Source organism: Neovison vison, chromosome 2, assembly GCF_020171115.1.
Source record: "Neovison vison isolate M4711 chromosome 2, ASM_NN_V1, whole genome shotgun sequence".
NCBI lineage: Eukaryota > Metazoa > Chordata > Mammalia > Carnivora > Mustelidae > Neogale > Neogale vison.
Genome location: NC_058092.1, coordinates 58111796 through 58138227, shown reverse-complemented (window position 1 = coordinate 58138227; position 26432 = coordinate 58111796). Strand labels below are relative to the sequence as shown.

Here is a 26432-nt window from a genome sequence, read left to right as displayed (position 1 = left end):
GATGTGTTACTATGCTATTTTCCTGGACTTAATGATGTTTACAGCATTTGTTAGCTTTTTTATAATTTCATTAACTTCAATTTTGTAATTTAAAATTCATCATTTCTTTTTCTATCATAATAAGCATTTCACTTTTTTTTTTAAAGATTTTGTTTACTTATTTGAGAGAGAGACAGTGAGAGAGAGCATGAGCGAGGAGAAGGTCAGAGAGAGAAGCAGACTCCCCATGGAGCTGGGAGCCCGATGCGGGACTCGATCCCGGGACTCCAGGATCATGACCTGAGCCGAAGGCAGTCGTCCGACCAACTGAGCCACCCAGGCGTCCCAGCATTTCACTTTTGTAATTAATTATGTATTCCTAATTTTTGTATTACTTATTGAATGGGAGTATCCCCAGTTTACAAATTCAGATCCTATTTCTGGCTATATCTTTCAGATTTACCCAGAAATCAACTCCTTGCCACCTCTGCTGCTACTACCTCAATCTAAGAGACTATTATTTCTTGCCTATATATTGCAATAGCTTTCTAATAGGTCTCTTGACTTCATCTTGCCCCATTTTTCATTTATTCTCAACACAGCAGTCAAAGTGATCCTGGGAATGGAATAGAATGGAATTCATGAAACATATAATGTAACATGTACTGTAATATAATGCAATGTAATGTAATATAACTTAATGTCAGACTACAGATTTTACTTGTTCAGAAACTTCCAAAGGGCTTCCATTTTACTCAGAATAAAATGCGAAATCCATAAAATTTCTTATAGGATTCTTTCTACCCTTCCTTCACCTTTCACCTTTCATCTATTCTTCTAACTTACTCTATTCCACCCATTTTAGTCTTCTTTGCTGTTCACAGGTTAATTTTGCTCTCATCTCTGGTGCTCATAATTTCTGTTTCCTCGGTCTAGAACTATCTTCCACCCAGATATTTGCATCTCATCTACTTTAGGTTTTTACTAAAATGTCACCTTCTGAGTGAAGCTTCCCTAGCTAACCTAACTAGTTACACCTTCCATAAACACACTATCTATCCCCCTTTCCTTTATATGTCTCCTTAATGTTTTCATTGTCTTTTAGTTTTAGTTTATTGTGAGACCTGAAATCAAATACATTTTTTCTATTAATTCAATTTCAGGTCATATGTTCAAATATTACCCTTTCAGCACATAAGGGAGGAAGAAGTAAATTTTAGTTTAATTACTTCAAATACAGTTTTTTGTTATTTTTTGGGTGATTCACAATCCCTATTCAAAACTCAAGAATATACTCTTGGGTATACGCCATGATTGCATAATACTTCTGTTTTCTTTGTAAGCCTTGATTCTAAATGTATACTCCTATTTAATGTAGTTTTCCCTGGTTCAATTAGGGAATATTTCTTTTTTTCTTTAATTTCTCTGGTAGAAACTGTTGACAGAAACACCAGGATACTTGACTACATGGAGACATATGCCATTCTTAGAAAAATCTATTTATGGAAAGGCAAACAGAGCTAATTAATTTCAGTTATGGTACCTAGTCGTGATACTGCAGTAACGAGAAATGACAATGAGGGAAAAACTGATTCCTTTGAAAACAGGCAAAGATGAGTTATTTTATTGCTAGGGAAGGGAAAGTCTGAAAGGAAGAAAAAGAGTTTCTTTATTTGCTTATATCACATTGGAATTTGCTTATTAAAACCCTAAGTCAACAGATGTTGTATTTATAAAAGGGGAGACCCCAATCTGATCGTCTTTTTTTTTTTTAAAGATTTTATTTGTTTATTTGACAGACAGAGATCATAAGTAGACAGAGAGGCAGGCAGAGAGAGAGAGAGAGGGAAGCAGGCTCCCTGCTGAGCAGAGAGCCTGATGCGGGACTCGATCCCAGGACCCTGAGATCATGACCTGAGCCGAAGGCAGTGGCTTAACCCACTGAGCCACCCAGGCGCCCCAATCTGATCGTCTTATGAAAAGAATCCTCCACAGTTATTTTCAGTCACAAAATACATTTTTCATAAAGGACTCCTTTCAAATTCCAGAATTAGTGGAAAGAGTATTATTTACTTATTGATCACAGTGGTAAATTGTGTACTTTTGAGTTTCATAGAGAAACTCATTTGGAAGTTTGTCTCAGAGTGAATTGAAATGGATTTCTTAAAGAATATCTAATCGTAGAATGATTGCTTTTCAGATAAACTAAAATATTTCTCCCACTTCTATTATTGTTTAGTTTGAATTAAAAATTTCCAGTTTATATAGATATGATTCTGATGATGAGAACTGACTGAACTGTTCACTTTTTAAAATCAAATGACTCATTCATTCACTCAGAAACATTTATCAATTTCCAGCTGGAGACATGGGGCTCCACTAAGTGCAGGAAAAACTATCCAGAGGAAATGATGCCGAAGTGGAGTCTGCAAAAGTAAACACTTATTTTATTTTATTTATTTATTTATTTTCAGTATTTCTTTACATTTGTTTTATTTTAAATGTGTAAACTCTTGCCTTTCAGCAGGGAACTCATTTTTCTATATTCTACTTTGCAACTCTGAGGTTAGCAACATTTCTATTTCAACAGGAGACTCTGTGTCAGGAACTGACAATTGGGTGGTCTGGAGAGAGACTTGGAGGCTAGAGGAAGAAGATGGGGCTGCTTCTTCTATTTAATTCCTGGTCATTTTAGCATTTCAGTAGCAACAATGCTCTCTGTGGTGACACTAAGGTTCAACAATAGCAACAGTCCTCAGTCTGTAGTTTTCCCACACACCTAGAACCAGCCTTACCATGGCCCCTCAGAGACATCAGTACCAGCCTCTTTACAGGTCTGAGTCCCGTACACTACCTTCTTCCATTTGATCCTTACCTTACAGGTGCTAGCTGCTTCCTACAATTATCACCTCTGTGATCGCTCAGTGTCCCCTTTCTGTCCTTTCAGTTTTCTAATACATGAGTTAACTGTTCTTTATATTAAATTTCCTTTTCTAAACAATTGATGTAGTTCCATCCCCTGACTGGGTCTTGACTGATGCAGAAATTGATGTGCCTCTAATAATTTAAAAAGAAAAAAAGTTTCACTTCTCAAGTTTCTCTTGATATATTAATACCTCTGGCAATGCTTGTAATAAACATCTACAATCAACATCCTAAGTAATTTTACAAATGCAGGAGACGGAGGAGTTAATAATTAGGATATATCAAATATTTTCCCTAAAAACATTTAGAAGATTGTAAATTGTACTGTGCTATTTTGTTCTTTTTAATATTTTATCTGAAAAAATAATTGACAAAACTTGATTAGTAGGTATAGCAAACCTATGCTGTAATTACTTATGAAGGAAATTGCTGGATATGCAAATATAGTGCTTGCCTCAGGTAAACATGCATCCTAGCTAATTAAAAATAAGCACAGCTTGGGCAAACTAAGGGGGTGAAGCCAATGGCAGCTATGCTTTTAGTAGGGTGAGTTTAATTTAATTCTAGTCAATTTAAATTACAAGTTAAATCATTAGCTAAAGTACTCGATTATTTCAAATTTCTATGAAAACACATTTGTATTATTTATATTGTCCAAATAAATATTCCATTGTAGAAGACAAAGGGAGGTAGCTCAAAATGTACCACTTTGGCATATTTTGAACTAAAAGTTACTTAAGTGTGGGGCGCCTGGGTGGCTCAGTGGATTAAAGCCTCTGCCTTCGGCTCAGGTCATGATCCCAGTGTCCTGAGATCAAGCCTCACATCGAGCCCTACATTGGGCTCCCTGCTTGGCGGGGAGCCTGCTTCCCCCCTTCCTCACTCTGCCTGCCTCTCTGCCTACTTGTGATCTCTGTCTGTCAAATAAATACATAAAATCTTAAAAAAAAAAAAAAGTTACTTAAGTGTAAAAACACTCCAATTCCTATTTGTCTCTAGAAACCAGGAGATAAATCTCCCATGTGAAAGGTACTCTCCCTGTACCAAGAGGTAGAGACATTCTTATTATCAGAGATAGGGAATTCAGAGCCAAGAAAGCTGTATAAACCAAGCTTGTATTTTTGCTAATTTACTATTTCAGCCTAGCTCAAATTCTGTTTAGAATTCCTTACTTACGGAAACCCCTAAACATAAGTGTTCTTTGTCTTGCCAATTTTATACAGATTTATTATCTTTTCTGTCTAAAAAGCATAAAAACTGCTTGCCTTGAGTCTCTTTGGGTTTCAATTTCACTATTGGGACTCTGTACACAGTCAATTAAACTTTTTCTTTTTCTCCTCCCGTTAATCTGTCTGATGTCAAATTAATTCTTAGACTAGCTGGAAGAATCTCAAAGGCTACAATAAAATCTTTCCACCCCAACAATATACAACTATTGACATTTCTTCTCTGTCTCCATTCTTTATTTATCTATTTGAAATTTTTATTTAACCCTACAAATAAGGTGATAAAAATCAATAAAAATAAGTCATTTTTAATATTGATATTAGAAATTCTTGTTTATGGTGATCTATAGCCTTAGTAAGCATTCAAAATGGTGATTTGCAGAGTACAGAATATTTTTCCAGCTTCTCTAAGAAGTTTTATGAGATATCAGTCCTCTAATATAGTTCATAGATAGCTGAATTTATGAAATATTTTTATAAAGATGCTTGACACACTGTCTCAAATATTAGTTAGAATGATACTGCTCATTTCCTAATGAATTCCCTAGACTTTAAATGCAATCAGTCTTTGCATTATCTTTAAAAATTAATTTTTATCATATATATATTACTCTTTAAGTATTTTTTATTGCAAAAATTTAGGTGTTTGTTTTTTAAAATTCATGTTGTGTTCTTTAATCCAGAATGAATGGCCTATAATTTAGAAATGTTTCTGTCAGTAACTGGCACATTAACTAGTTCAAAGAGTTGACAATACTCTTAAAAATATCTAACTATCATATATCATATGATACCATCATATCATACAAGTTTTGGAAAATTAATACTGGATAATTTTAGGTAGAGAGGCAGAAAGATTTTCTTTAAGGAGATGACATAAATATCTCTTAAATTACCCCTTATCTTGTTACTTTTCCAAAAAAAGACCTTACTAAATAATTATTAAAATAGGATTTAATATGATATATATGATATGTATGTATATGTATATGATATGTGTATGATATTAATATGCTATGTATGATATCATACTCATATTCATATTTAGTCCAAATTCCAGATGAAGATACAGAACACATAAATAAAAGGAAACATTTGAAGAGATAAGAACTGATAATTTTCTAAAATTGATGAAAAAAATTAACCCACAGATAATGAAAGCACACAAGAATAATGTATTAAAATCAAATACATGAGCATAGATTTTTTAAAAAATCCCAGAAAAGATTAAAATGAATGCAGTTTATATAGAAGGTCAGGATCATTAACACATCATGATTATGTTGCATTTCTTTCAGAGATGCAAAAATGGTTTAACATTAGAAAACCTCTATATAAATAAAATTAAAAAGCATGGGAGAAGATATTTGCAAATGACATATCCAGCAAAGTGTTAGTATCCAAACTATATAAAGAACTGATGTAACTCAACACCCCAAAAACAAATAATCCAATTGAAAAATGGGCAGAGGGCTTGAATAGACATTTTTCCAAAGAGACACAGATGGCCAAGGGACACATGAAAAGATGTCCAATGTCACTTATCATCAGGGAAATGCAAACGAAAACCATTATGAGTTATCACCTTACACCTGCCAGAATGACTAAAATGAAAAACACTAGGAACAAGTGTTGGTGAGGATGTGGAGAAAAAGGAGTCCTCTTGCACTATGGGTGGGAATGTAAGCTGGTGCAGCCACTTTGGAAAAGAGTATGGAGGTTCTTAAAAAGTTAAAAATAGACCTAAATTATGATCCTTCAATCATTACTGGATATTTACCTAAAAAACAAAAAACCACTAATTCAGGTACATGCACCCCTATATCTATTTCAGCATTATGTACAACAGCCAAATTATGAAAGCAGCCCAAGTGTCCATTGATAGAAAAATGGATAAAGATGTGGTATATATACATGGAATATTATTCAACCATAAAAAAGAATGAAATCTCACCACTTGAAACTACATGGATAGCTCACAAGAGTATAATGCTAAGTGAAATAAGTCAGTCAGAGAAAGACAAATACTATATGATTTCACTCATATGTGGAATTTAAGAAACAAAACAAATGAGCAAAGGGGAAAAAAGAGGGACAAACCAAGAAACAGACCCTTAACAAACTGATGAATAAACTGATGGTTGCCAGGAGGGGGGCGAATTGGGAGATGAGTAAAATAAGTGATGTGAATTAAAGAGCACACTTAGGATGAGTGCTCACTAATATATAGAACTGCTGAATGACTGTATTGTACACTTGAAACTAGTAGAATATTGTATGTTAATTATACTGGAATTAAAATTAAAAACTTAATAAAAATAATAAAATGATACTTATTAATATCTTAAAAATCCTCTATATAATTTACAGCATTAACAGATGAAGAAGAAAAAACATTATCATCAGAAAAAAATGTTACAGAGTTTGGCATCTTCTCATGATAAATTTTCTCAGTACTGCAGAAATAGGAAGGTACGATCTGGACTCAAGAGTATCTATGCAAAACTTATAGTAAAGAATATTCTTAATAAAATATTTAATGCATTCATATTAATATCATAAATCAGACAGTAACATTTGCTTCTAGTCAACTATTCTCAGATTATTTGATTACCTACACAGAAATCTCTAATCTATAGACCAATTATTTATATAAATAAGAGGGTTTAGATGGTAAGAAATATAAATTTAAAAAAATTAAGTGGGTTACTATATACCTGCAATAAAACATTGGGACTATAAGTTTTGAAAATGTACATTTATGACTACAACAAAATGATGAAGTACTTAGAAATAAACTAAAAATGTATAAAGCCTTTTATGAAGAAAATTTTAAAACTTCACTGAAAGATATTAAAATGGACAAATGGAGATATGTCATGCATAGAGACTCAATATCACAAAAATATCAATTCATCATAAATCAATGAAAATTAATTTATAGAATCAATAAATTTCTAATAAAATCCCAATGACATTTTTTCCCTTTTAAAAAACTTCATAAACTAATTCTAACATTTATACAAAAACTAAGTGTCCAAATGCCCGAATTGTAGAGATTTACTCTATCAAGTATCAAAAACATTGTGTTACTTAAGATGGTGTGATTTTGGCACCCAGATCATAAACTAACCAATGAAGCACGTAACCTTATGAATATATGGAAATCATATTTTGTTAAGAGGTTGCATTCATTCATGGGGAAAGGCAGGGCTGCTTATAAATGTTGCTTGGAAAACTATCTTTTCAGAAAAAAATAATACTTTCGATGTAAAATAATTAAGCCCAGATGGAACTACACCTGACTATACATAATGAAACCTTCAGCCTTTTAGAAGAAAATATATGAAAAGATCTATTTGACTTTGGGGAGGCAAGAACTTCTCAAGCAAGACACAAAATATGCTAGGCATAAAAAAAAGGTATGCATTTTATTACATTACAATTAAGAACCTCAGGTCATCATGAGACACCAAGAAGAAATTAAAAAGAAAACTGAAGAGACTGGGAGGAAGTATCTGTAGCACACATAACCAACAGCAGATTGGCATCTAGAGTATATAATAGATCTCGGTACATCTACAGGAAAATAACATCCAATAGCAAAAATACATAAACGGGCATTTCACAGAAGTGGAAACACAAACTGCCACCAATATATGGAAAAAGCACCAGTCTCAAAAGGGATGAGGGATAGGCAGATTCTGGTCACAATGAGATGCTACTGTCAGCCATTATACTGGAAAAAATATGAAGGCTGACAATATAGTGTGGACGAAGATGTGGAACTTGGGGGCTCTTATACAGAGCTGGTAAATAAATACAACTGTTTTGAAAAAAAAACACATTATTTTTCAAGTTGAATATGTGCACAATTAATGACTGGGAAATTCTACTTCTAAACATATGCCTTAGAGAAATTCTTATAGGAATATTCATAGTAGCAATGTAACAAAAAAACTGGACAAAAATGATCGTGAAGAAAAAAGTAAATAAGTTGTAGCATAGTCATATTTTTAGAAAGCCTGAGAATAAGCAAAATGAAACTGCAATATTTAGACATACATATAAATGTAGGGTATGTTAAATGTAATCCAGGATCAGGGCGCCTGTGTGGCTCAGTGGGTTAAGCCGCTGCCTTCGGCTCAGGTCATGATCTCAGAGTCCTGGATCGAGTCCCGAATCGGGCTCTCTGCTCTGCGGAGAGCCTGCTTCCTCCTCTCCCTCTCTCTGCCTGCCTGTCTGCCTGCTTGTGATCTCTGTCAAATAAATAAATAAAATCTTAAAAAAAAAATGTAATCCAGGATCGTACTTGTCTCTGGGAATGAGGCAGAATTAGGTAAGAGCCTACAGGTAGCAGCATAGGACTGGTGATACTCTAGTTCATAAAAATACGGCAGTGGGTTCACAGAGACGCATTTTATTATGTTTTGTAACTTAAACATATACTACATATATCATTTTATATGTATCACATTTGATATACTGAAATTTCAAACCTCTCTGATTGCACTCTTTTCTCTTAAGTTTGAATTTCAATTCACTACTTGTTTTTGGGGTACTATTTGACAGTCTTCCTAATTCAGCTGCAGAGAAAGCTTCTAAAACATAATGTTTGTAAAGAATTTATTTGAATTTGATCATCATGCATTAATATAAAATAGAATGCATCCTAGAATTCCAATTTGGTAAACAGAACTACCTCTATAAAAACACCTAGAACCAGTACGTAGTATGCGGCTGTTACAGCGCAATTTCAAATCTCACTTCCCTGACCTCCCTCCACTCCAACAGCAGGAGATCAAGAAATCAGGCCTTTCCTGGGATCCTCCTCCCCAGTCATTCCTTTTAGGAGTGTTTTTGTGGCAGGGAAGTGTGTAGAGACCAGGAAACCTCCCACATAACGGGAGCTTCTGGTCCAGTGACAACCACTCTCTGTTTCCCTTCGCCACGGCCAACCGTGACACTCTCCCTGCTGCTGCCAGCAGGCTATAGGCCATGCCAGCCTCCATTACGTGGCTGCACCCTGAGCACACACAGACCACTTTGCAGTCCACTCTTTGCCTCCTCCTGGCTCAGCGCTTTTCTCTTTCTGGTTTGCAAAGAAGCTTTCTTCCCGTGATAGATTTTGGGGGCTCTGAGTGACACTTTCCTTATTATCCTTCAATACTGGGAGGGGATAGGGAAGGGAATGAGAGGCTGGGAGCTGGAAGTTGGGGCTTGATTATGGGGATGGTCATGTGTCCTGACTGTTCCTGGATCCACCGATCCCTTCTTTCTCCAGGCTCTGCTGCTCAGTCGGCTTCGTTTTCCAGTATTCTCTCTCATGGTGATTTGCTCAGGGGCCCTTCGTATTTCCACTACCAGTGCTTAATTGAATACGACTCTTAGTTCATTGGATAGATCTATATATACCTAAAATACATACTTATCACAGGGCTTCTGAGGCCCATGGCAACTGCCGAATCTGTTTTAGGGTCCCTGACCATTCTATGACTTTGGAAAGCTTCTGATTATTCTGTGACAGTTAGAAGGCTGTCTACCCAGAGTTTACAGAGGAGTTTTGAGAACTGATGCTACCCAACGCATCAAACTAATATTTCCCATCTCTGACCTGGCCCTGAATAATACTGATTTGAGCTAACCAAAAAGAAAATGGTGGTGGTAGGGGAAGAATATACCAAAAGTATTGATAATGGTTATAAGGGGAGAGATCATGGATGACTTTTAGTATAATTTTTACAATTTTTTTAAACTTTTTAAATTTTAAAAAAATGGACATGTGTTAATTTTATATTGACAAAAACAAGCCACAATAATAAAAAACCTCTGAGAATCCATCATGTTCTCAGAACTTTGCCCAGTATTTTCTGGTGGTTACTGCTGTTAGAAATGTAAAATAATTCTCTCTGTTTAGAATCTTTCATTAAGACAGAGACATCCTTAGGTAGACCTTTCTACTTCAAACCTAATTTAGGATATTTACATTGAGTCTCAAGCAATGAAACTTCTGTTCTTTTTATTAGACTTTCACCGTGTAAAATTTTTTTTGGACTTATTATCATCTTCCCTCCATATCTGTCTCTTTAGAATGTCACACAAAATGAATTCTCTAACAGTAATCTCCTAGGTGTTAATACCTAGCTACAGAATGGAACTTATCCCCTTCCGTACATATGACATTGTTTCTGGAGGCCTCTTATCAAAGCAAATTCTCTCATTTTCTTATTAAAAGTTGTTACTTTCAGAGAAACAATAGATAGTCCCACACATATGACTAATAAAAGCCAGACATCTGATTAAAGTGAATGACAGAAATGTGAAATTCCATAATTATACTCCCCAACTCTCCTCCCTGCTGCCAATGCCAAGTAACTCAGTATCATTGAATAAGTAGTCCAGGAACAAATGAAAAACTTTTTTCTTTTTCTTTTTCTTTTTCTTAAGAGACTTGCTTTGTGACTAGCATGGAATATTGGGAGTTCAAAAACAAACAAACAAAAAGTGTTTCTCCTCAATGATGATTTCTTAGATACCATAAAGCATGAGTTATTATGTTTTTTAAGGTTATTTTTACTATGTCTGCTTTCAAAAGTGTATAAATATATCCTACTCATCTTTTTGGTCCACATATTTATAGATTTGATTTCCAAAGTCATATACCTGACAGAATCAAAATTCGTAGAAATATATATTGAGTGTTTATTATAGATTCTATTGCATGGAATTTTCCCAAAAAGCCTATGAGCCAAATAGCTTTTATACCCTTATTTTATTGAAGAGGACACTGAGGATAGAGAGTGAGCTATAGACCAATTGTACCTGGCTAGCTAGTGACAGAATTGAGAGGCAAACCTCAGTTGTCTGAATCCACGGTCCATGTTCTTATAACCACTAGACCTAGCTCCTGGGCAGATTGTAGCTTCTTAACAACTGATTTCTAAACTCCCAGTACAAAACAGTTTTGCCATAGCTATTCCCTACCCTTACCGATCTCTCTACCTATATTATTAATAAGTATTTACCTTAAAAAAGCCTGAGGTACATTGGATTACGTACTGAATCATTTTGCCCTCATATCTGTGTTGAGGTCACCTTGCAAACTGCCCTGTAACAAAATTGAGTGCATCCAAAATAGGGCAAACCTGGTGGTATGATGTAACAGGAGGAAGGAGGCTCCAGAGTCCATTTTCCCTGGGCCTCAGTTTACACATCATGTGCACTCTCAGAGCCTGCGTGTGGGCTACAGGGTCACTAATGTATTAAGGCTAGAGAGGTATCTTCGCAACAGAAACTGGGGATGGATGACATGCCTGACGCTGCAGAGGAGACAAGATACAGACTAATAGATCTAACAGCCAATGACAGCTGAGTGGTGACACTGCCAGTAAGGGGGGAGCTGGCCAGTACTCACGGGGAGTAGTATGTGAGCCCAAAGAACTGACTATGGTTTCAAAACTCCAGATTTAACATAAAGGGCAGGATCAGCTGCAGACATCAGGCCAGGGGCCAGCATGGCTGGCAGCACACTTCTGCAAGCCAGGCCGAGACCAGGGAGTCCCCTTTCTTCAGAAAGATGTATAGCCTCCTTTGTACATGCCTAAATTCCATGTTATGAACAGAGGCAGGGGAAGATATGAAGATACATGACAGAATTGTTATGCAAGGAATATGAACACAACCCAAAGGGAACTTCTTAAATCAGACTATACTTTTAATTTCAGAAGGATAATTGTCAGCTTTTACCCTCAAGAAACAGCTGATAGAGGCTTGGATAATAATGGCCAGATTAGTTATGGTCAAAGGCAAACAAATTCATTCTTTGCACATTCAAGATGAAGTATGGATTATACCATGTACACTGGCGTTTACTGAGAATCCCTTTTTTCCAGGCCTTGCACATGCATTATTTCATTTAGTTCTCACACAAACCCTCTAAAGGAGGAGCCATTATAATTTCCATTTTAGAGAAATCGAAAAAGAGGCTTTGAGAGGTTAAGTAATTTGCCTAAGGTCACATTATTAGCAACACAGCTGGGAGAGAATAGTTGATTACTTAATTAAATGTTTTAATTTAAAAATAGTTAAAATACATTTTAGATGAATTGCATTTCTGAAATTTGAAGATGTTCAAGAGGAGACTTCTGAATTATAAAGAGTCTACTTATGAAGGACTCTTTGCTTTCTAATTTGCATTTGAGATTTTGGTCTGCAGGCATATTTTAAAGAAAACTTAAGCCTGAAAGGAGCAGTCAGAATTCTGTCAATTTTGGTGGCAACGAGATGGAAATATGTGTTCACTAGAAAGAAACTTTCAGTACAATTGTAAATAGAAGGTCTTTAACCCCTTCCCTACACTAAGGAATTCTCAAAGGCAGAAGTCTTCAAGGTATAAACTTTGAGTTAATCAAGTCTTTAACTCTTGTCCAACAACATAAAAGCTGTGTAAATTGGTGACCACTTTGAGCTCATTTCCATAAAGTTAACATGGCAACATGTCAAATAAGGGTTAAATGAGATAATATATGTGACATACTGAACTTGGTGCCTGTTCCTATCTGGTGCTCAAAACTGTCAATTTGCATCTGCTTACCTTGGTTGCTTCTCTCTCTTCCTCTCCCTTTTTGTGAATCTAACACTATCTAGTTCTCTATGGTTTATCATATAGTCAAACAATCACTTTATATCCCGGGTTTCATTTTATTTTTTTATTTTGAAATGCCAATGTGCACTTGGATAATTCAATACCTGGGGTTACAGAGACAAAAGAAATAATCTCCTACAGTGTATTTATAAAGTTTAGAAAATGCATTCACTTACCAGCTCACTGAATTCATTATTGCCTAGGTCAAGTCTTTCTAACTGGGCCAGTTTGTGCATTGACCTATAACAGATGGAGAAAAATACTATTGTCAGGCAGTCCATGACACATTGCTCCAAAAGACATTACACCCACCCCCTGTCAGATTTACCTGTTTTATAGAGAGGGATAAACTGCAAATATATAACAAATATATAACAATAAAAAAAAATATATAACTGCCACCTGCTTTTCATATTTCCAAAAGCCAATCTATGGTAGGAATACAGAGCTGGCTTCTTAAAACAAATCCAGGAAGCTTGTAAATATCTATACCAGTAGGAGGTATAGGGCGGGTCCACAACATCTACATTTTTAAGAATTTTCACAGATTTGGGAACCAATGGGTGAAACCAATTCTCAACAAAGCATTCTAAAACCCCACAATGGGGCCTTCATTTTATCATCAATCTTGTCATTTTCTACATCCCTAAATAAACTTCTGTTAGAGACAGTTTCTTGGATTCATTGTCTCCTAAAGATATTGGCTGGGATACATCTCTGTAAAACAGTAAAACCTTTAGCAAGAGTTGGTGCCAAAAGCAGAGGTACACTGGCCTGTGCCACATGTAATCAGCACTTTTTAAGCCATTCTCAAGTACAGCATACCATGTAAGAAAAGAGAGCGTTTTTTCTGAGTTCCAAGATTTTTTTATCCTTTAAGTAAGCAGAATGCTATCCTTAAGTCCTGATTATACAGAAATTCAGGAGGCATCACTAACTCAAACCTTGGCAATTTTAGTTCCTTTATCTTTAAAATGGCTACTGTAATTATCTCGTAGTGTGTGTGTGTGTGTGTGTGTTTTAACATTAAAATACTATATAATACAGACACTGTCAGGCACTCAGAAACGCAAACGTGTGTGTACCCGTTGTTCATTCAGCAACTATTATTGAAAGATTATGCACCAGGCAATCTTTTGGAGTTTGGAGGACAGCAGTAAACAAACTCTTTACTCTTTACTCAAGAACAAAAACTCTTGCCCAAAGGGATTTCACATGGCATTGGTGGGAGAATTAAAATAAATTTCAATAAATAATTAAGTATAAGTACTAAAATAATTAAGTATAATAGAATAATATATTAGAAGGTTATAAGTGCTATGGTGAAAACTTCACAGGAAGAGAGAGATATGAAGAACGGATATGGGGGATTGTAATTTTTAATAGGCAGATCCAGCTAAGGCCTTATTAAGAAAATAAAATTTGAACCAACTCTTACAGGAAATGAAAGAACATGCTAGTGCATGAACTTTAAAGCAGGAATTTGTTGCTTCTTTGAAGACATTCTAGAAGACTGTGTGGCTAAAGCAGAGTGAGAGATGGGGGGAGTAAAGAGAGGATAATGAAGAGTTAGATGACATTCGGTCTTACAGCCCCATGTTAAGATGTAGGCTTTGATTTTGACTTAAGATGAAGGGTCACTAAAAGGTTTTGATCAAGGTTGTGACTGAAGTGACTTATTTTAAAAGGATATCTGTGATTGCGGTCTTGTAAATAGACTGAGAAGGACAAAAGTGGAAGGCAGGAGATCACATACAAGGCTAATGGAAGAAGCCAAATGAGAGGAAATGGTAGCTTGGAGAAGGGTGGTGGTAGTGAGGTGATGGGAAGTGCTTGGCTTCCGAACATATTTAAGATTAGAGTTAAGTGTTCTGTTGCTGAAATGTCTGTGGGGAGTAGGAGAAAGTAAAGTCAAATATAACTAAAAGTGTGTTTTGTTCTGAGCAACTACAAGGACGAATGAAGGCGTAATTGATGGATAAGGGAGACAGGGTAGAACAGGATTCTGAGTAGATCAGAACTTTGTTTTAAATGTTTTCCACCCCACCGCCACACCTTGCCACAAACAAAAATGGAAAATATTTGAGGTGATGGATGTGTTGATTAACCAGATGGGAGGACTCCTTTCACAATATATGTATACATCAAATAATCACTGTGTAGACTTGGAATACCTTATACTTATTTGTCCATTATTCTTCAATAAAATTGAAGAAAAAAATGTTGAATTTGAGATTTTGATTGTAAAGTCAACTAGAGATGTCAAGCACACAGTTATATACACACGTCTAGAGTTCAGAGAAGTCCAGGGAAGAGAGATAATTTGAGTGTGGTTGGCAAAGAGACAGTATCACGTCTTAAGCGTCTGAGATGACCAAGTGTAGATGAGATCAGAATAGGTCTAACATGACATGAGGATGAACCAACAAAGAACACTGAGAAGTGACAAAGGACAATCAGAGAAAAACCAGAGGAGTATGAAATATGGGAATCAAGTAAAGAAAGTGTTTCAAGGTGAAGCAAGTGACAAAAACTGCTGATAGATTTGAGAACTGACCACTTGACTTAACAACATGATGACTGATAGTCACTCTGGGAAGATCAGTTTTCTGTTTTAAGCCTTTGCTAATGACATAAATATATTGATTTCCCATTATCTCTCAAATTTTAGGGTTATCAAGATGAAAAGTATTATTAATATTAACGGACAGCTCATAATCTCAAGAGACCTAGCTAAGACAATGGGTAATTTTTACCCAGTGGAATGTGTCATAGGAAGTATATGTGTAGGTTTCTAAAGAGCACAGGAAGAGGTACTTTCTCAGTGTTGGGAGTAAAAGTCCCCACTGACACCTCATTTTGGAACACTGATCAGGCGATAAAATCAGAGGAGATGGTCTTTTTAGAAGGAAATATCAAAGGGATGTGTTGAAAGAGATCATGGCCCATTTCAAGGAACTATAGGTTAGTAAAAACAATAAGAAGAATAGTAAGAAATAAGAAATAATATGTAGGCAGCAGTCTTATCATAAGGTCATCCATGTCAAGCCAGGGAGTGTGGTTTTAGCTCGAAGGCAATGGAAGACTTTAGAATGTAGATTGAAAGGATTTGTCAGATTTGTACTTTAAAGATTTTTTTTTTTGACAGAGAGAGATCACAAGTAGACAGAGAGGCAGGCAGAGAGAGAGGTAGAGGGAAGCAGGCTCCCTGCTGAGCAAAGAGCCAGATGCGGCACTCGATCCCAGGACCCTGAGATCATGACCTGAGCCGAAGGCAGCAGCTTAACCCACTGAGCCACCCAGGCACCCCAGATTTGTACTTTAGAAAGCTCACTCTGGCAGCTTCAAATGGTGTGAGAAATGGAGGGAGGATGTGCTAGCAACGGGGCCCAATAAGACCATCCTGAAAGGCATGTGGGATATAACTGGGGCCAGAAAGAAGACAAAGGGAATATGGATGGCACTGTGGGCAATGAAAGGTGCTCTGCTGAAGACATAGCTTGGTAATGATGACTGACTGGGTGTGGGAGGTAAAGGAGAGGAAGGAATTTAAAATAGTTTCAGATTGAATATGGGGAAGACTGGAATGGAATTAGAGCAAAGTATGTGTGTGTGTGTGTGTGTGTGTGTGTGTGTGTTTGTGTGTGTGTGTGTGTGTGTGTGTGTGACACACAGAGAGAGAGAAAGTTGGGGGTAGAGGGAGAGAGCCCAGAGCTCAGGTAAAGGTCTCGACTGAAAATAAAAATTAAAAAATAAACAAGGGATATTTTTTGTCTATTCCACCTGAAAATTATCCCTCTTTTTTTTTTTTTAGTTCACATACCGTTTGTTTTCTTTTTCATGAATTACTTGATATTTACCACTTGCTTCCTTGAACTCTCAGTTTTTTCCATATGTATATCCTTCCTTTCTCCACTCAGATCTTAAATATGTTTCAAGGTGACCAGCAGGGTCTGTGTGGGACACTAGTCCAAAGGTGGTTTTGAAATTGTGGCCACCATTGTAAGAAGAACATCGGTCTCACCTCTTGCCAGATCTCTACCACTGAATAGGGGCTTCCAGGAAAGGGGGTGTTCGTGGCTGGACCCCATGAAAAGAGATTTGGATTTTCTTATGAGCCTGGGAAAATCGAGGAATGGCAGATTCTTGCAAATCTTGCTCCTAGACCACACAGCCCAGTAAGAAAATGATAAGTACCAAAGCCTTGAGAGCCAATGTGAAGAACCAAGTAGCCATGTGTGACATATGAATGAGAATCAATCAGAGGAGTAGCAGAGCCACTTGCATCAGACTTAACCATGTAGCCTTAGGCAACAAATACTCTAGTAAGAACCACCATGAGCTGAAGACCAAAGGCCTTTCCACAATTTCCTGGATTTATGAATTTTGTAGTTCTCACTGATCCCCAAGGAAAATATCACATAAGCCCGAGAATATTTTTTTTTCCCAGCTTTAGTGGTGGAAAACCAAGAAAAAATTAATTTTATTAAATAAAGAGATGGGGATGTCTTATACCTGAGTGTCCTAATAGTGACTTCTTAAATCATTCCTGGATTTCCGGGCCCCTAAACACTGTGATTATATTTATCAATATTTCTCATCTAAAACAGAGCCAGCTCAAATCTGGCACCTCTGTTTTTTTGTATGTAAAGCTTTATTGAAACACAGCTATGCCCATTTGTTAACATATTACCTATAACTGTTTTTTTTTGTTGTTGTTTTTTTTTTTTTTTTTTTTTTTTTTACCACAGCAGTGGAACTGAATAGTTGAGACAGAGATCATAAGGATCACAGAACCCAAAACATTTCCTATTTCTGAGGGCCAACTGGCACTCAGAATTGAACACTACTCTCTAGATGTGGGCTGATTAATACAATGTATTTTAAAAAACCCTGTTATTTCTTATCTGTATCAGTGTAGCATAAGTTTGGTTTCTGTTGTGAAATGATAGATAGCTGCTATGTCACTGCTAAGAATTTTTCTGTTCCTGTGCTACTTAGGCTACTACTTCTGAAACCCTCGGTTCAGAAATTCATACCTAGAAACCATATCTTAAATGTATAACACAGTTTCCTACAATTCCTTTGCCATTCTTCTAAATGGGCAGTATTTTTCCTTTTTCCTTGTTGTGGAACAAAAAAAGACTTCCCCATAAGGTTTTCTGAACTTTTCTTGAAGCTTATTTAAGTTTTGTTATGTAAAATAGCATTTTTTAATCTTAATTTTATCTTGGTTTATTTTTCTGATCCTTGTTTCCATCAGTGTTTATTACTGTCACCAAAGTTTCCTTCCATTATTATGTTCTTCTATTTTCTAGTTGTTTTTCCAATACATGATTTCTTACATTTTATATCTTTAAAATGATTATACTCTTACTTCTGTTTTTTGAAGTTATCATTCAATATTAGTTCTTACATTTTTATACCTTTAAAATTGACTGCCTCTACCCACAAGATTTTAAACAGTCCAACACGGCCTACTGCTTTTCTTCTTCCTGTGGTAGTTGTTAAACTATAATTGTTCTGTCAAATTGTCCAACAAATTTTTTTTTAGCTGAATATATGTAATGGGTTTTAAATTTCATCAGGATATAAACAAGTAAGATGTTGTGAGAAAAAGAAAATAGAATCCATGGTATTTGGCATTAGTAGTTTCTTTGTTAGTCCTCATTCCTTCACTTAAGTTTGTCCTTCTTATGGCAGGCACCATGTGGACATCGGCGTCACCAAGATTTCTGTGAAGTTACAAAGATTTCTGGGATGAAGAGTTTCTCAACTTGGCACTACTAACATTTTGGACAGGTAAACTCTTTGATGTAGGGGCCTACTGTGGGCACTATAGAATAGTTTTTTTTTTTTTTTTTTTAAAGATTTTATTTATTTATTTGAGAGAGAGAGACAGTGAGAGAGAGCACGAGCGAGGAGAAGGTCAGAGAGCGAAGCAGACTCCCCATGGAGCTGGGAGCCCGATGCGGGACTCGATCCCTGGACTCCAGGATCACGCCCTGAGCCGAAGGCAGTCGTGCAACCAACTGAGCCACCCAGGTTTAGCACATCCTCCACAGTCTCTACTCCAGAAAGACTTCTTTTCTAAATGGGGATAATCTTTTAAAGAATAATTAATTCAAAGTGTTGTAAGTGCTAAAGTAAAAATATGTATAGACTGCCATAGGAGCTCAGAGGAAGGAACATCTAACAGTCAGTATTTAGGGAAATTTTAAGGAAAGGTGACATTTCGGCTGGGTTTTAGAGAACTTTGCTCTATGAATCATATATACTTACATACGTGAAAAAGAAACAATGAAAATACTAAACAATGAAAATCTAAAGCTGAGGTTCTGAGATTGTAGCTTAAATCCACAATATTAACATGTACCTTGAAGGATATAAAAAATTTTGGTCCAAAGTGAAGAAACTCTATAAAAATTCCCTTTGCAGTTTGTTGCAGAAAACCCTATGTCCTACCCTCATGGCTAGACACAGGGACTTCTAGGATACAGCTATCTTGTGCATTGAGGGATGGTTAGCAGCATATCAGCAGCACCCTCTGCAACTTTCACAACCAACATATTTCCACACATTGTTAAATGTTCCCTGGTTGGGAGGCAGGGTGAGGCTGGAGGGTGGGAATCGTCTCTAGGTGAGATCCACCATGCTAGGGGGATATTTCAAGTCTTTCATGTTCTCTTCTTACTGATTAGTAGGAGGGTGAGCATCTTCTCTTCATTTGTTCACCTCCTTACTGCCCACTGGGTTCCCCTGTGGGCTGTCCCTAAGCAGTTCCCACCAGCCTGCTTGAGGGAGGCCCTCCTTTGACTATGCTCCTTCCTTACCATAAGTACCTGTGGGTCAAGGGGGAGCCTATCTCTCCATACATTCCCTCAGGGGAATCCAACTGGTGTCATTTCCCCTTACAAATGGCTGGCCTTGAAGACGTGATTGCCACCATAGGTGAGAGAACAATGTTAGGACTTGGTCACAAGTTTGGGCCACATTCTCTACCGGTAATGCTGGCAATTTGATCTTCATCTGCCTGAATCAGATATCTTCTGATTATTTAGATTCATTTATAAGTTCACCTAGGAATTTAAAGGTGCAACTTCCAAAGTAATTGGTTGTATTAAATAATATTAACAAGCTATGGTCCTATTAAATAAGTAAAAATTGTAGAAATGTTTAAATTTCTGTGATTGTTACTTTCATCATTGCTGTTTCTCTTGACTGTGATGTTCTTCACTTAAATCTTCCAAAAGATGGTTGCTTTTCCTCCACTCTGCTTATTTGTTTTCTCCTCACAATAGTCCATTCCCCATTACTTAAAATAAAGTCTCCTTTATACCTTCACCTTCTATGTTATTTTTCTCTTAGCACTTACCACTGAAAATATTTAATTTATTATTTAATTAAATACTTTATTTTACTTAATTAAATGTTTAATACTAAAAATTAAAATCTTTTTTGTTTGCTTACTCATTATTTTTACCCTGCTAGATTAAAACTCCATGAAAGCAAGTAACTTGTCGGTCTTATTCGCAGCATAAATAGCTTTTCAATCAGGGCTGTTTAATGAAGACATTCACCCATGCATGAATGAAGGATTCTTTATCAGTGAGAGGTTTGAGTTCCAGAATATTTACTAAGACAAACCGCTCAATTTTTATCAGGTATCTACAATTAATTAACAGTTGCCAAGGAAGCAGCTACAATTAATTAACAGTTGCCAAGGAGATATTCTGATAGGTCTGTTTCAACAAATACTGTAATGAACATACCTTAGCGCCTTTATTATGGACTATGAATGATGATAAATACAGATAAAGCTGAGGTTCACTAGTCTCTGGATATGTAAATCTTGTGTTAAGTTGACTTAAGGACTTTTCTAATAATAAGGTTTTTTTTGAAATTCAAATAATAAAAAATTATTTTGTGAAATGTTTAGGTAAGTTTTTTGCACCTTTGAACATCTGAAACTTAACAACAAAACTATGAATGTGGAGTACTTGAGGGCATGGAGTCTGGATTTGGACTACCTGGGTCTGTATCCTGATGTTACCACTCACTAGCTGTTTGATTTTGAACACATTAAAGCACACCTTTCCACTCAGTTCTCTCATTCTGTAATAATCCCTACTTCATAGAGCTGTGATGATTAAAATAGCTAATGTAGGAAAAGCACATAGATAGTGCCTGGTATGTGGTAAAAGCTCTATAAGAGTTAGCTATTAAAATAGGGAAGGTTTTCGGAGTTGGAAATAACTTAAGAGATTTTCTAGGTCAGAGTTTTCTAAAGTTTTCTTAAGGATTTATAGATGTTGCATGATTTAAAAAAATTTTTAGATGTCCAGGACATTTTGGCAAAGCTTGCTAAAAATGTTAAATGGAATATATCTTGAAATCTGGGATGTGATACCTCCAGGATTTCATAATTCCAGTAAAATTAATGGACAGTGTTATATTAGTTTCAGGTACACAATTGGTGATTTAACAATTCTATACATTACTCTGTGCTCATCATAAATCTACTCTTAATCCCCCCCTTCTATTTCACCCATCCCAACCCCTGCCTTTCCTCTGATAACCTTGGTTTGTTTGGTACATTCAAGAGTCTGTTTTGTTTGCCTCTTTTTTTCCCCCCCTTTTATTTCTTGAATTCTACATGCTAGTGAAATCATATGGTATTTGTCTTTCTCTGACTGATTTATTTCACTGATACCTCCAGTTTTGTTCTTTCTTCTTAAGATTATTTTAGCTATTTGAGGTCTTTTGTTGTTCCTTACAAATCTCAAGATCATTTGTTCCACTTCTGTGAAAAATCCTATTGGTATGCTGATAGGGATTGCATTAAATCTGTAGGTTACTTTGCATAGTATGCACATTTTAACATTTGTTCTCCCAATCTATGAGCATGGAATTTCCTTCCATTTGTTTATGCCATATTCAAATTCTTTCAATGTTTTTATAGTTTTCACTGCACAGATCTTTCACTTCCTTGGTTAAGTTTATTCCCAGATATTTTATTATTTCTGTGCAATTGTAAGTGACATTGTTTTCTTAATTTCTCTTTCTGCTATCTCTTATAGTGTATAGAAATGCAACAGATTTCTGTATATTGTTTTTGTATCCTGTGACATTCCTGAAATCATTTATCAACTCTAGTCATTTTTTGGAAAACTTTAGAGCTTCCTATATATTATATCATGTCATCTGCAAATAGTGAAAATTTTATATCTTATTGGCAGTATTTCTCAGATGAAATGTACAAAGGTTCATTGTGATTCTCCAACAGATGTAACTAATTTAGACTTTTTCCTGTCTATGTGACCAAGGGACATTTATTTTTTTCTTTCCTACAGACTAGGAGCATACTTTGAAAAACTTCTTGTTGCAGATGATGGAATTGAATTCTTGTCCATGAAAACACATGGCTAGGCATATTTAAATAACTTATTTGAATATTTAAATGTGATCAGATCATCTTCATTTGTCTGCTTGAAATTCTGACCTGTTAGACTCTATACCTCAGCTCCCAATATTCACTTTAGGCTCTCTTTCCATTTCTCTGTACTGACTTACATATTTTCCTTAAAGACCACACTGTTTCTTGCCATTTGACCTTATGTTCCACAACTTCAGTAAAGGGATATGCTCACTTCTCACTAGAGGAGAAATGGTGACTTGTTCAAGGTCACATGGACAGTTAGTAAAAGGGCTGACTAAGAATAATAGTCATTCTTTTCCCAGCACTGGGCAGTCATCTACATCTGGCCTGAAATATTTAGATTAACCATTGTTTAAATATGAATGTTTTTATAAAAAGCATATGCTTTACAGGCCCCTATAGTCTCTGCTAAGGGCCAGGAAACTTTTTTGTAAAGGGCCAGAATGGAAGTGTTTCAGACTATATGATCTCCGCTTCAACTACTCATTTCTGCAACTGTAGTGCAAAAGTAACCACAGATAATATGTTAACACATGGACATGGCTTTGTTTCAATAAAGCTTTGTTTATAAAAAACAGGGATGCCAAATTTGGACCTTAAGCCACAGTTTCCCAACCCCTGGTCTATATTGCTCTTCAAAAATTCACATATAGATGGTTTTATGGGTTTACAATTTAATTCTGGTCCCTAAAAACAGTGAAGTTTTCAAACCCTTGAATGTAAATATGATAAATTAAATTAAGAACTGAGAATATTAGGGAATTTACAATAGATAACTATTTATATTAATTAACTACTTGAAATTTTCATTTCTTAGTATATATGCTACTGGAATCCAGGGACATTTGTTCTTAAGACTGTCATTTTGGTTGCACTTATGAAAATTAAATCCTTACTAGCATGTTATTACTTTATAAATTTACCCAATTGCAAATCTGGAAAAAGATTCTAACTGAAGTGGAATTTTCCAATGATGGAAAATAATGCAATATCTTGGTGCATCTGTATACAGTGTATGATTTTCTTTTTATCAGATGCAGAGGTTTTACTTATTTAAATGTACAATTACCCCTGAAGCCACATAAAGTTGGCAGGACTATTGTTTCCCCATAAATTCCCAATGTAGTAACTTAGGTTTGCTGACTCTTGCAGAATTCGGCCAATTTTTGGCATGGGTTTATGCATCCCAGCTTTAAATTGTCTTTCAAATGTGCTCAAACACTCTGTCTAATTAGTGGCTATTCATGGCACAAGGATAGGAAAACTCCTCTCCGTTGTTCATGTCCAATGTTTCTTTCTTATGAAATAGGAAAAGAAAATTACCTTTCCATTTTGCTTAATCTGTGTCTTATGTTTAGTGAACATTTGTATTTTACAATTTAGACCTGCCAAGTTAGCAACAACATCACATTCTTCCCTTGTTTATGATTTCTTTTTAAGTGACCCTCATATTAAAAATTTTTGAAAAAAATCATTCTTACAGGATAGGTACTAAACACTGGAAGGCCTAGGAATTGACATTCTTTAGAAAGGCAACTATGGGGGTGCCTGGGTGGCTTAATGGGTTAAGCGTCTGCCTTTGGCTCAGTCATGATCTCAGGGTCGTGGGATCAAGCCCCACATTGGGCTCCCTGCTTGGCGGGAAGCCTGCTTCCCTCTCTCTCTCTCTGCCTGCCTCTCTGTCTATTTATGATCTCTCTCTCTGTCAAATAAGTAAATAAATCTTTAAAAAAAAAAAAAAAAGAAATGCAACCATGGGCCCAACTTATTTTGAAGAAAGATAAAGTTATTATCTTTACAAAACAGGAAAAATTAAAATATAGTGTCTGATGGCAGGTAAAACATAATTTCTATGATCAAATGTATTATATAAAAATTCTGCCTTAATTATTACTATTACCTTAAACCAATGTTATAGCTATAATTTTTATTGCTTCCCATCATTGCAATTCAACTTCCTCCTACGAATGAGAACAGCAAAATGCTAAACTGGCTTCCTGGAATTTTCCAGATGGATATGTAGCCAAACTAAACATCTATTTTTTATCAAAGAATACTGGGAATACCATTTTTTAGACACGTTTGTTAATAATTCTCATTTAGGATATTCTTCCCTGCAGTGTTTAAATTATTAGAATAAACATTTGAAATATATAATTGACATAAAGCTGTCACATATTTTGAGCATTTCCTTTGGAAATTTATTTTCCTTGTAAACATTCAACATTTAAAGGCTAATGTTGATTTTATGATGACTTATTGGAAAAATTCTTTCTTGTAATTACTTATCTCTATTTCAGTGCAGAACATGAAAGAGATTCTGTATGAAGAAATAGTCCCTTAAGTAGCATCTCAAGAGTACTTCTAGTTTATACAGTAAGGTATACTTGTCCAGTAAAATAGATTAAAGTGAAAAACAACTATAAGGACAGCAACTGGCTATATAGGACAAATTCTGCACTGTTCCTTTCAGTGAAAAGTTTGCTTAGGTAAAGGAGAGACCCACATTTCATTCTTCTTATTCTCTACAGTCTACTTGGACTTATAATCAGAACTAATCATTTATTCATTCTTTACATGAATTTTCTCACTAGCCAAAATTATTGGGCATTCCTAACTCATGACAATACAGAAAGATGTAATGTACTTGTAAGGTTTTTTTGAGCTCTTCGTGAGGGAAAGGCGTCATATAAGCAAGAACTATGACAATTATCTCTGCGGATGGCTACCTGTTGGAACTGACACTTCTAGTTTGCACTGCCACCGTCCAATCAAAATGTTATGGAGAACAGAATCAGCTATGAGGGTACTCATCTTCACTGCCATATAATTGCAGCCTGCATTGTATGGTTATGAAGAGATTTTGAAGACTACTGAAAAAATAGTTAGGAAGACATTAGCTATTTTAACACTCATAGAGATAACTGAGCAGGGAACAACAATGACACGTTTTTTGCCCAAGAGATTTCTTTAACACATACACGTGTGTGTGTGCATGTGCATGCATGCACACACACACACACAACACACACACTATTCAGGCTCATAGTTTCTTGGCTATACTTCATAGAAAAATTTATCACTGGTTATACTGGATTTTCTAAATATTAATTCATGAATTTTTAAAAAAATTCATGTACTTTTACATAAACTTGGCTTTAGTTTATTGATACCCTGATGTATAATATGGATGGCTGTAACCCTGCCATGAAGGTGTCAGAGAATTTGAAGTTCAGAGGATAAAAGCCTTTGAAAATAATCTGCCAAGTTAGCCATGGCTGGCAATTAATCCCAAACAACTGTCATTATCCTCCTTCCTCTTCCTTGCCAGCAGTATCTGCTCTGCATCAGAGACTGGAAATGCCAGATAATCACTAGGCATACCTCCTATAAAGCTAGGAAATGAACACATGACTCAGTTTTGGCCATTAGCTTAGAAAGAGAAGGAGGAGAGATTATGGGGTTGATTGCTGAGGGAGATTCTGAGAAAAATATTCCTCCTTGATTTAAAAAAGAGAGCTGAAGGAGTAAGATGGTGGAGAAGTAGGAGACCGAGTTATAATCAGATCCCAGGAGTTCAGCTAGTTACCAAACCATTCTGAACACCTACAAACTCAACAGGAGACTGAAGAGAAGAAGAGCAGTGATTCTAGAAACAGAAAATCAACCACTTTCCAGAAGGTAGGACATGTGGAGAAGTGAATCCCAAGTGATGGGAAGATAGACTGTGGGGGGAGGAGCTGGCTCCTGGCAAGTGTTAGAGCAGCTGAGCACAAAACTGGAATTTTTAGAAGTTGGCTCCATTGAGGTACTTTGCTCCAGAGGCTAAGTGAGGGCTGGAGCCCTTGTGGGGACAGTATGGTCTCAGGACCCCTGGGGACACAAAAAGACCAGGGGTGTCTGAGTGTGACAGAGCTCCCAGGTGTTGGACTGGGGAAGCTGACTATAGACACAGAGCTGAGCAGTGGGCTTTCAGCTCAGAATTACCTTAATCCATAATCCAAGGCACAGTTGGGCCACTGCTCTTTAAGCAGGGACCCCACAAGCTGCAGATCTGGGGAGACCCCCTCCTTCTTTCTCCAGGTGCAGGAGCACACTGCAGGAATCTGTTGGGTTTGGAGACTCCAAATGGGGGAATGCGACAGAGGTAGAAATGTTTGGTCATAGGCTGGGTGAGCTCAGAATGCAGATGGAAACCAGGGAGCTGGGAGGGATTGAC

At 36.2% G+C, this 26432-nt stretch overlaps 1 protein-coding gene across 4 annotated transcripts in view; it reads right to left on the bottom strand.

Moving 5' to 3' along the window:
• Positions 1-26432, bottom strand: part of LRRC7 (leucine rich repeat containing 7) — a 562518-nt gene that overhangs the window by 178456 nt on the left and 357630 nt on the right. For all 4 annotated transcript variants that reach the window (XM_044238453.1, XM_044238449.1, XM_044238451.1 and 1 more), the window contains exon 8: positions 12951-13014. In XM_044238453.1, the coding sequence (XP_044094388.1) occupies positions 12951-13014 (64 nt within the window). The remainder of the gene's footprint in view (positions 1-12950; positions 13015-26432) is intronic.